The sequence below is a fragment of the Petromyzon marinus genome, chromosome 30 (assembly GCF_048934315.1).
Source record: "Petromyzon marinus isolate PM22_M1 ecotype Great Lakes invasive population chromosome 30, UKy_Petmar_22M1.pri1.0, whole genome shotgun sequence".
NCBI lineage: Eukaryota > Metazoa > Chordata > Hyperoartia > Petromyzontiformes > Petromyzontidae > Petromyzon > Petromyzon marinus.
Window position 1 is genome coordinate 2,390,011 of NC_133696.1, and position 12,317 is coordinate 2,402,327.

At 48.2% G+C, this 12,317-nt stretch overlaps 1 protein-coding gene across 5 annotated transcripts in view; it reads left to right on the forward strand.

The window, feature by feature from the left end:
• Positions 1-12,317, forward strand: part of LOC116947448 (forkhead box protein P1-like) — a 208,724-nt gene that overhangs the window by 101,916 nt on the left and 94,491 nt on the right. For 4 of the 5 annotated variants that reach the window (XM_032963201.2, XM_032963198.2, XM_032963202.2 and 1 more), the window contains one exon: positions 8,360-8,503. In XM_032963201.2, the coding sequence (XP_032819092.1) occupies positions 8,360-8,503 (144 nt within the window). The remainder of the gene's footprint in view (positions 1-8,359; positions 8,504-12,317) is intronic. The other variant, XM_032963200.2, reaches the window with a different exon arrangement.

A 12,317-nucleotide genomic window follows, 5' to 3' on the forward strand; every position in this document is an offset into this window, starting at 1 on the left:
TGGAACAGACACAGCAAAGTTCGCTGTATCCAGTGAACAGCTCTCGGACACCCGAGATTATATACAGGTTAAGGGGGGGGGGAGGAGCCAGGAAGGGACGTGGGTGGGGAGGGAGGGGCTAAGTTAAGCCGCCTTTTGTTTTGCTGCAGGGGGTTCGGGGGGAGCGATGGCGTGTTGCACAAGAGCAAGCACCATCCTGGTAGAAACGGAAACGGCTGTACAATTATCAGCCAGCTAACATTTGACTTGGTTGATGACATCTTTCCAAGAATTGCTCAATTAGAAACCATCCTCTCGGTTGAAGTTGTGTCTATGTTTATATATCTGGATGGCTTCATGGATACATCGTTGGTAATAACCGGGAGGTTTGCATAGTGCTTTGGTATCGGAGAAAACAATGACATGAGAACCCGCTGTGTTGAAGCAATGATCAGCCACGGCAGAACGAATTCTAAGTCATGTTTTGCAGAGGGGTCAAATACTTATTTCCCTCATTAAAATGCAAATCAATTTATAACATTTTGGACATGCGTTTTTCTGGATTTTTTGTTGTTATTCTGTCTCTCACTGTTCAAATAAACCTAGCATTAAAATTATAGACTGATCATTTCTTCGTCAGTGGGCAAACGTACAAAATCAGCAGGGGATCAAATACTTTTTTTCCCTCACTGTATATAGATAAGAGGACGAGGCTGATCAGTCGGGAGGTTAAAAAAAATGGACTTCAGTCTGGACTTGGATGGGGGGCAGGTAGTCGGCAGCACCGATGGCTGGGAGAAGGGACAGACGGACTATGGGGAGCCGAAGAGGAGGATGAGCGAAGGCTGACCAGGAGCTTCCACATTGAGCCTCGGTTAAGCTAGCGGAGAGTGCGTGCATGATAAACTTCTTTCATATGTAGCCAGCCGCGCTGATCGGAGTTGCGGTTCTAAAGAAATGAGTTTTCAATCGAGATTTAACAGTGTATAGCTCCAGTAGCTTCCTAATATCGGAAGGAAGAGCCTTCCAGACGGCCGCAGAAGCGCATCTGAATAGAGTAAGATGAGAGGGTAGAAGTAGGGGAGTTGAGATTCATCGATTGATGTCTATGTATCATAATTATGTCTTATAAGACTGCTTTCCATTGTCGTTATCTACGGCTAGGACTCCTTGAATTGTAATGCAATGCATGCACAGCCAGAAGCGCGCGCACACAAACATGCACACACATGAACACACGCACTCACTAACACAAACAGGCGTGCATGGACATGCATGCTCACACTGATTCCCCATATAGCCCAAATAGCCTACATAGATTGTTGGGGCAGTTGCTGTGAGTATTAAGGCTGCCATAGCAAACACAATGTTTGATCGTCTCCCCTTTGCTCATGTTTACACCAGATACTTTTTAATGGCTGAGTTGACTTCAGGGTTCAGGGCTCGCCACCGATGTTAGCTGTGGCCAAGAATCAAACTCTGGTTGCTGGGTTTCACTCCCCATGATGCACGCAAAGATAAAGTCTAAGATGCCCGGTATAGCCTTTAACAGACTGTTGGGGCGTTGGTAGCTGTGAGAGGGAATAGAATTTGGGTCGCTGGGTTCGTAGCACAGCGCGCTAAACGCTCTGCACGACCGCTCCCCACCAACTCGGGACGCGCGCTCAGAGAGGCACTCGTGCTAGCACACGAATGCAGACAGGAGTGAAAACAAACCCTTCCTGCATGCTTGTCAAGCAGACTGGAGAGATCATTAGCTCAGGGAATGAATGCTTCCCGCAGGTCGCAGGAATGCCAAGAGGCGTTGTGGAGTGGCTTTGGGAAAAATGTGCGTGGCCTGAAATGGCTTTCACGTGGCTTGCAATGAATGGGACGAACCGCATGCCCCTACCACACAAATATAAACAAGAACTAAATATTGATAGGCCACTATCAATTTACTGCTGGATGATGGCCTCCGCGCACCGTGGAGGTCATGGAGGTTGTTTGACCATACTTCACCCCGCTGGTCAGTTATGGTTGATGATATTGGCAGAGGGCGATTGCGCTATCACCCTCTGACAACTAGTTGAAGATGTGTCTATTAAGCGTTTGAAATGGATTCCTTTGCCTCGCTGTGCGCGCATAGAGCTATGTGCGCGAGAGTCATTTATTGGTGAATGATGCAATGATATGCACATGCCACATTTAGGCCAATGGTCAAAGGCTGCGTAAAAAATGTGGAAAACTGAGAAACAATACAAGCGTAATGGTAAATGACAAAAAAGTGCTTTTATTACGGAATCATAACCCTGAATTGTTGACAGTGCGTCAGATCAGAAAGGAGCCGAGTCATTACACGACTCGTGTAAATATTGGCTGATCAAGACAGGTATTATTATTATTGCCTATAGCAATATGTTTAGAATGAACATGGACAAAGAACATCTGAAGAGTGTGCAAGAAGCATGGAGAGGTCCTTTCTTTGAATTACACTGAGAGACAGAGCAACACACAGATCAGATAACTGAACTAAAACTATTTTAAACAATTTTTTTTATTTGACTAGGTAAGGCCCACTGAGCTCCATAGGTCTTTTTCAGAAGCGACCTGGCCACAAATGATAGCTCAACGAAGTGGCTTATCGTGTGGGAAATTATAGCAGCCAAATACTCTTGAAGGCGTCTTTCTAAATGTGGATGGAAAAACCAGAGGACCCGGAGAAAAATACACGCGACCACGGGGACAACATGCAAACTCCAAATATGTAGGTGTCAGAAGAGTCCAGATTGAACCAACGACCCCTGGTATACCAGACGAGGTAGTTAACGTCTTGCGACTGAGACATTGAAGAAACGTAAGTAGGCTTTGAGGAGGGCAAGTTGCCAGAAGGGATGATGGACGCTGTTCGAGACTAATGACGGAGCTAGCGCCAAAGGAGAGAAAGTTCCCGAGGGATGTTGTCTGAAGAGATGGGGCGATGAAATCAGATTGTGTGCAGAAGCTGGGCAGATTGTTGCATCGGAAGACCTTAAGATATGGCGAGAGCTCGGGAGAGGTCTTCGTCCAGCAGCGGATAATTGACGGCTGGCGATAATTGACTTGTTATGCTCACAACGCATTCAGACATTTACATCTGATTTGATATTACAAAGCTCATCTTTGTTAACGTCAGCTGTGTTCAATCCGCTGCTGGATGAAGGGCTGCCCGAGCTGCATCACTTTCCCGTGAAGCCACGCGACTTTACGATCCACCTGGCACCTGCGCACCAGGGCTGTTCACCACCGGCCGCGATGATAGCACCGACGATGACGTGCAAGCGTTTGAATTTTCCCCCAACATTTAATGAGCGCGATAATTTATGAACAACAACAATTTGTTCTTGTTATTGTCTCGGCGGATTTAAAATGATCCACGCCCGATGGCCAGAAAGATAGTTCGAATTCGGAGCCAGCGGAACTCGGCACGCGATGCACAGATGGATTATACCCGGGGGAATCTTCAAAAAAATATATATATTAATCGGTCAGCCCGCTTTATCGTAACGCAACTGTGGATGGTTTTGGCTTGCGCGTGGCGAATAATAATAATGAGTGATAAAATAAAATTATTACACAGCTCCTATGCGTCTACAATGCAGCCAGTTACAAAGTGCACACCCAGCCGTGGCCAACGCCTGCGGGTTGCGGTGCCGCGATAAGGAAGCCCTTGTGCAGCGGAGTGAAATGACTGCAAAAAATATGTAGCGCTTGCTGCCATCGAAATAAAACAAATATATATAAAAAATAAATGACTCAGATAGGGTAGTTGGTGGCATGCTTGCGGGCTGCGCGTTATTATAATTTTTTTGAGCAAAGTAAGTGCACGCGCACAAACAAATGAAGCAGATAACTGCCAAGACCAGCTGTTTGGCATCATTACAAGATCCCCCCCCCCACTGCTACACACGCACTGGGCCCATGCGCCCTCCCCTCCCCACCGCCCCAACTGTTTTAGACCCCATACGCAAAATAAGCATGAATAAACATTGCGAATGAGGTAAGCAGCAACCGGGCCGTGATGTCATCGCCTTCAGCTGTGTTTGTGTGTTGTGTTGCAAGCTCTGTGACTGCCGCCCCCCCACCCCCCTCTCCTGCGGCCGCGTCGCGGATCCTGGCGCTGTTTGGGGCAAAAAAACTTTCTCGCGACGCGCGCGTCTCCCAGAGGCGTCACGCAGCGCGCACACGCACGCGGGTCTCTCACCGGTCGGAGATGATCGACCCTGCCGCGCGTTGAGCTTGGTCCAGTGAGTAACGTCGGCGCGCGGGCGCCCTTGTTTATCCGATATCGTGCGTAAAGTGCTTGAGCGCGCGTTGCGTTTTATATCGATGCGTTCCCCCCCCCCACCCCACCCCCGCGTCGGCAGTGGGGACGTTGCGTGGAGCGTCTTGTGCGTTGTTTGTGCGTTCCCGTGTGGTGTACGTTCTTGCAGATTGACTGTGCTTGTGGACGCACGCGTGCACGTGTAATTTTTATTTGTGCGCCTTCGGGAATGCGCCGTGTTTACGAATTGGCGAAGTTGATTACGTTCGCTCGTGCGCCCCGCTCAGGTCTGCATTTATTCATCCGAGCACCCACCGGGATTGTTTGACACACGTGTATTTACAGTGAGGGAAAAAAGTATTTGATCCCCTGCTGATTTTGTACGTTTGCCCATTGACAACGAAATGATCAGTCTATAATGTTAATGGTAGGTTTATTTGAACAGTGAGAGACAGAATAACAACAACAAAATCCAGAAAAACGCATGTCAAAAATGTTATAAATTGATTTGCATTTTAATGAGGGAAATAAGTATTTGACCCCTCTGCAAAACATGACTTAGTACTTGGTGGCAAAACCCTTGTTGGCAATCACAGAGATCAGACGTTTCTTGTAGTTGGCCACCAGGTTTGCACACATCTCAGAAGGGATTTTGTCCCACTCCTCTTTGCAGATCTTCTGCAAGTCATTAAGGTTTCGAAGCTGACGTTTGGCAACTCGAACCTTCAGCTCCCTCCACAGATTTTTTTTATGGGATTAAGGTCTGGAGACTGGCTAGGCCACTCCAGGACCTTAATGTGCGTCTTCTTGAGCCACTTCTTTGTTGCCTTGGCCGTGTGTTTTGGGTCATTGTCATGCTGGAATACCCATCCACGCCCCATTTTAAATGCCCTGGCTGTGAGGGAAGGAGGTTCTCACCAAAGATTTGACGGTACATGGCCCCGTCGATCGTCCTTTTGGTGAGGTGAAGTTGTCCTGTCCCCTTAGCAGAAAAACACCCCCAAAGCATAATGTTTCCACCTCCATGTTTGACGGTGGGGATGGTGTTCTTGGTGTCATAGGCAGCATTCCTCCTCCAAACACGGCGAGTTGAGTTGATGCCAAAGAGCTCCATTTTGGTCTCATCTGACCACAACACTTTCACCCAGTTGTCCTCTGAATCATTCAGATGTTCATTGGCAAACTTCAGACGGGCATGTATATGTGCTTTCTTGAGCAGGGGGACCTTGCGGGCACTGCAGGATTTCAGTCCTTCACGGCGTAGTGTGTTACCAATTGTTTTCTTAGTGACTATGGTCCCAGCTGCCTTGAGATCATTGACAAGATCCTCCCGTGTAGTTCTGGGCTAATTCCTCACCGTTCTCATGATCATTGCAACTCCACGAGGTGAGATCTTGCATGGAGCCCCAGGCCGAGGGAGATTGACTGTTCTTTTGTGTTTCTTCCATTTGTGAATAATCGCACCAACTGTTGTCACCTTCTCACCAAGCTGCTTGGCAATGGTCTTGTAGCCCATTCCAGCCTTGTGTAGGTCTACAATCTTGTCCCTGACATCCTTGGAGAGCTCTTTGGTCTTGGCCATGGTGGAGAGTTTGGAATCTGATTGATTGCTTCTGTAGACAGGTGTCTTTTATACAGGTAACAAGCTGAGATTAGGAGCACTCCCTTTAAGAGTGTGCTCCTAATCTCAGCTCGTTACCTGTATAAAAGACACCTGGGAACCAGAAATCTTTCTGATTGAGAGGGGGTCAAATACTTATTGCCCTCATTAAAATGCAAATCAATTTATAACATTTTTGACATGCGTTTTTCTTGATTTTGTTGTTATTCTGTCTCTCACTGTTCAAATAAACCTATCATTAAAATTTTAGACTGATCATTTCTTCGTCAGTGGGCAAATGTACAAAATCAGCAGGGGATCAAATACTTTTTTCCCTCACTGTATCTCTTTGAAGAAAGAATAGACAAATGCTGCTGTCAATCAGATTAAGTTCACATCGAGCGAAACGCGCGTACTTAAAAACAAAACCCCATCCCTCCTTGCTATTTATTTATTTATTTACATTTATATCGAAAGAGGAAATTGCTGCCAGGGTACCCCGATTTAGGACAGTTCGCTACGTACGGCGCGAAAGAAGTTCAACGTGCACACGTACGTATCAAATTGCGAGAGTAAAATTGCAGAAACTACGCTATTCGCGGGAGTAGATACTACAGCGTGAAATAACCGTACGTCGTTGCGCCAAAAACCCTAACATAGATTGAGCGCACGCCGGGCAAATCTTTTAGGTGGGGCCAAGCGACGGGCGTGCGATGCTTTGGGAGGGATAACTGATGACCGTTGACGGACGAAAAATATTTTTAACTCTATAGAGGCGGCGGTTTAAAGGCGTTTAGTTGGACTGACATGGGCACCGTTGACGAGTGACTTACGTCGAGATGAACTTTCGGAACGCGAGCGTCGGTCCGAAAGCCGACTCATGTATTGCGGTTCTCCCGTTCTTTTTTTCCTTCGGTGGGATTGTTTCTTTTAAGACGTTGTTTATTATATTAATCAGTGGGTTCGTGTAAACGTCACCAGTTTACAGAGCGAAACCTTTATATCGGGATAAGAACCCCAGACTGCCGACGGCAGAGCAAGCGCATCCCTGGTAAGGGAACGGCCTGGAGTGAAACAGCGCGGGCGGCGTTTCCTGGCGTCCCACTCGTTGAGCTCGCTCGCCGCGTGACCCCGCGTCGAGAAACGAGCGCGGGTGCCGGGTCATGGACGGCGCGTTCGAACGGCCCGCAGGGACTTCTTATCGCGTGCCGGTCGGTGTGTGATTCGAAAAGTCCCCGGCCAGGCGGGAGATGACGAACCTCCTCTACGCGGTCCACCGCTTGTTATAGGCGTTTATTTTCGAACGCAAACCCGCCATGAAATCGGCCCGGTCCGCGGAAACTTCCGCGAGGAAGCTGCCCTCTGTCCGTGACGAATCCTATTCGCACCGTCGGTGGTGGTAACTCCGAAGTGGGGGGGGGGGGGGGGGCGGAGTTTGAGCCCAGATGTTTCGTCGGGGTTTGTGTTTTGGTATCCTGCCACAAAAAAAAATGTGAAGAAAATTCCAATTCGTTACGTTGAGTGGGGTTAAAGGGGGAAGTGTGTGAAGGGTTGAAATTTAACTAGGACAGTGACCTTCTTGCGATGCTCGGCTCAAATTCTGACGTCGAGAGGTACAAAGGCGAGGCGGTTGGCACACTTCCTGGGTGCGCTTCGTGCGCTCCTGACGTACGTTGATGTTACTCCTATTTTTGAAAAATTTCGATTTGTGGTTTGAAGCGTTTTTGGAATTTCAAAAAGTGGGGGAAATTAATTTTTTGTTGCATTGTTTGAACAATTTTTTGCGAATAGTAAACTGCAAAGCTATGTTGAAGTCAAATTTAACGTACGTTAAGGTACGTTAAATTTAGTATGCATTTTACCGCATTTCATACGACCTGCCATATATTGTATAGATCATAGAGTACATACAAGCATACACATAGGTGTCTGCATACATTACATGTACTTACAAATATTGTACAAACAAGACTACAGCATACTATGCACTTTCTCTGAAATGAATAAGCATCCATTTTCGCAAGTTATGTTTTTACATTCATAATCACGTGTGTCTGAAATCACGCAGCACTCTCTTATTTAACTTTAACAACAGAGATAGGTACTCGACCGTGTATCAGGTCATCCGCTTTCGATGATCATTCAAACGAACTGCAATTTTTACTCCAAAACGTGCACAATGTGTCTCTTTTGTCCTGACGTGCTTGAGATCCGATTCGGCAGAGGGTTTGGTGGCAGCGTGGCCTAACCACTTTGGACGTCGTGTGTTTTGTGCGTTTTAAGTCCCGTTTTTCCTACGACTGGTGCTTGTGAAATGCTTGCCGCACTGCACACGCGTTCTCCACACGTGAGGACGGTGGACGCGGAACAGTCGCACTTCCCCGTTCGTGCGAGAGTGCACGGTTGAGCGTCGCACGTGCCCTCGTGCGCTCGCGCTCCCGCGCTCTTTACCGTGGCTCGCCCGCTTTCATCGGCCCGCCTTGTTGCCGTCTGTCCAGTTGCAGGCCATTCAAGCTGCCAGGCTCTATCTTCAGCAGCAGCAACAGCATCAGCAGCAGCAACAACAACAACAACAAGTGCAGTCGAAGAACAGTTCCAAAACATCTACGGCCAACGACAAGCAGCAAGCCACCGTACTACAGGTGAGAGCGCGCGGGGTGTCTCGTACGGCAATGGTCTCAGCATTGAAGAAGTCGTTCAGCCTGCGAGTCCCCTCCGCTGCAGTGTCGCGGGCTTGTTAAGGAGAGCAAAGGAGAGCGGGAGAAGGCCCCCGCTCATTCATCCCGTCGAACGTTCCCCGCGCACTGTGCTTCCTCGTAGCCTATAGCACCTGTGATGCACGTCAGTCATCCGTTCGGGCACTGTCCTGGTGCAAACCTGCTGCTTAGCTTTCCGAGATGTGACGAGATCAGGTGCATTCTGGGTAATGCGGTCATATAATTTTAAAATAATGAGAATAATGCTCTTGTTAATTTGGCATTGACAGTCGCCGATGTCTATTATCGACAAGGCTGTGTGTAATGAACTCGGTGATTGGTGTGCTCGTGTCTATCAGCGCCAGGCGCAAAAATTAAATGTCTCTCGGCTTTGCAGCGAGACCCAGTGGCCACTGCGTGTGCGCAGAATTCCACAGCTGTCAACCTGGGGACATTGAGTTTTCAGGTCCATATGACGTACAACCGTTTCAATACAGGCAAACATTTTTGTTAAAGTTTTTGTGTTTCTCCCTTGTGATGGGACTTTGTAGGATGAACGTTGATATTTATAAGGGCACGGGGTGACCAATACCGTCTGAATTGGTCTGTAATAAGGCAGGGCACTGTGATAAGGGGTTAACAGGTATGGAATTCATGCACAGTTTGTGTCTTGTTTCCATAAAGTTTGTGGCCTTTATTTGATGAGGTGCAAGTCAAGAGGGGTGAATTGTCTCTGCTGAAAACGGGGACAAGATCGCAATTGCATAGGGAGAGTTTTAATTTTGTGTTATTATTGCCAATAAATGGGCATTAAAAAAATATAATTTGGTATTTACAATAGGAGCTAAAGTATATACGACACTGCTACGATAGGAACTACTGTAAAAGACACAGCACTGTTATATTAATACACGTAAGACACATTTCTGTTATAAAAGGAACTATATGCATGGCCCTGTTATAAGATATATAACATACAATACCATTATAATCGGAACTATAACATACAGCACCGTTACAATAGCAACTATTATACACGTTCTGTTATAGCTTTTATACACGGAACTGTTACAATAGGACCTATTGTTCACGGTACTGTTACAATGGGAACTATTATTCACGGTACTGTTACAATGGGAACTATTATTCACGGTATTGTTATAATAGGAACTCGATGGAAATGGAACGAAGTGTGGCTCTAACAGATTAGACACACACCTGACGAGAGCACGACTGAAAAGTCCAAGATGACTCATTGTGCACCGCAAAGCGGATCTGTGTGTTTGTGTGTTTGTGTGTGTGGTGCCACTGTATTTGTGTGTGCACGCCACTGTGTGTGTGTGTTTGCGTGCCACCCTGTGTGCTTGTGTGTGTGTTTGTGTGGGGCCACTGTGTGTTTGTTTGTGCACGCCACTGTGTGTGTGTGTGTTTGTGTGCGTGTGCGTGCGTGGGGAGCGGTAGTGTAGCGGTTAGCGCACTGCGCTACGAACCTGGCGAACCGGGTTCGATTCCCGTTCATGGCCAATACCAGTGACGATTATCTGAACCGGTCCAATGTCTCCCCTAGGTCGACTCAGCCTCAAATGAGTACCTGGTGCGGTGTGTAAACATCGTCACTAGGGAGACCAAGGCGGCCGTGCATGGTGTTGGCCACCCACCCCCTCGTGTGCCATGCCGGCCTTCATAGGTGCTCACTGACAGCACTTGGTCCAAAAATATATTACAGGCTGTACGGGGTATCTTTGTCTTTGTGTGTGTGTCTGTATATGTGTGGGCATGTTGTTATTGTGAGGCTGGTTATCTCATTGTGCTACAATCCCAGCTAACTGGTAGAATTCCTACATGGGAACGTCAGCGGTTGGGAGGTGTTTCAAGCTGATCCAAGCCTTGCTTTGATTCAAGAGCTTCGGGAGTTTGTGTACACACACACACGTGTGCTGCGTTCTTTTTTTTTAAATATGGTGAATTTAACAGCCTCTAGTGGCTGCAGGGGTGGCGTGAACCGTCCCCGTACAAGGTGCCCTCAAGAATGTACATCGATCAATGCATCGATGCTTCGTTACACCCACAGTTTTCGTCTTAGGTCTCGTTCGTACAATTTACTTTTTGCCCATAACAATCGGACGTAATTTTGCGTGAATCACAAACGTCAACAGTAGTCACCCGCAAGGTCTGACGCGTCGGTCTTGAGCGTGCTAACGAGTCGATTTGAATTGACTAATCTGCACTACCCGTGAATTGTCGCGCGCGCGCATATAGTCCCCGAGCGGGTGCACGGGCGCCTGATTTGTGCGCGTACACAGCTGCCGCTGTTAAAACACGTGTGTGCTCGCTCTCGCGCACGCGTGCGTGCGTCTGTGTACGTGCGTGGGTGGTCTTGTGGTGAAGCCGGGGTTGGGGTGGGGGGGGATATGGAAGTTTGTCATCGAGTGTTTCCTCTGCGCGCTGTCCTGTCCCGCCAGGCTCCGGAAAAAAAAAACCGGAAGAGCTCCGCTCGCTCCGATGCCCTCAGTTGAGATTGTGTCATTCATTGCGGAGTGCATCTGTAAACATCGTCAACACCGGGGCGACCATAACTACACAGCGGGGCTTGAGCGGCTGTATCACCGGAGCTGAAATAACCGAGGTGTTGTGGCATCGGGGCGTGGGTGGTGATTAAAACAGCAGAGGGTAAAGGGATTGAATATACGGAGAGAGGAGGCCCCCCCTCCAAAATCGTAACAGCCCCCCCCACCCCTCCCCCTTCAGGGCCCCCCTTAAAGTTAATTCGGCCCTGCTGACCGCCACTACTGCCCACACCAGCAGATGAGAGGTGCGAGAGGCAGCAGTTCAAAATGTGCGACTAAATACGATGCGAGGGTTCTCGACTGGCGACGAATCTGTGGATGCTCGGGGGGTTGCAGGTATTGCTTAAAGACCCTGCGATAGTGACGATTAGTTTTGTTTTTGTCGCGTGCACGCATCACGAATTTCACCTCCTAATCCATTCAACGAATCAAAATTAACGAAAAATAAAACAGGGGTGTGGATTTGCTGATATGGCACCCGACCGCACGAGAACTGCCACGTTGTAGTTCCCGCAAACGGTATTTTATTGGACACTGGGAGCATCTTAGCCACACTAATCGGGTACTAGAGGCCAATATTTTTGACCTGGCAACAGAACATTTCATTTGTTAGCGCGAGCTCAAGTCACCTGTTGGCTTTCACGTTGGTCTGAGCACGCTTACAGTCCTAACGTGAGCAAGGCTTCGTGTCGGCCTGTGTGTGGCTGTCGGCCAAATCTGTTCGGTCCTCGGGTAATCTGTTCTTAATGAGCCCAGATTAGTGATGGGGGAAGCTGATGATCGGTTCCATTATCACTCCAATATCACTCAAATATTACTCGCCACTGATGTTAGCCGTGGCCAGAAACCACGTTCGTAGCCCAGCTCCCCACCGCTCCCCATCGCATACAAATGAACAAAATAATAATAGCGTTTGAAAAATGTACGAACTTATTTAGTTTTTTTAATTTGTGGCTGTTATCATTTATTATATTGTGCAGCAATAGTCGTGCTTAGGTTTTCGTGGTGTGCGCTGCGCAGCGCGCCCAACAACGTCGCGTGTGGTTGGGCGCGATGTCCGACGTTTTGCTCCAGCTGCCGGGAGCCTACAAAACACACTCGGAGAGCTGTCGTGCAGCGATGTACGGCGCGTGGCGGAGCCGTGCCTCTGTGGCTGTGGTGGCGTGGCGAGGAATAGGCTGGCGCTGCGACGA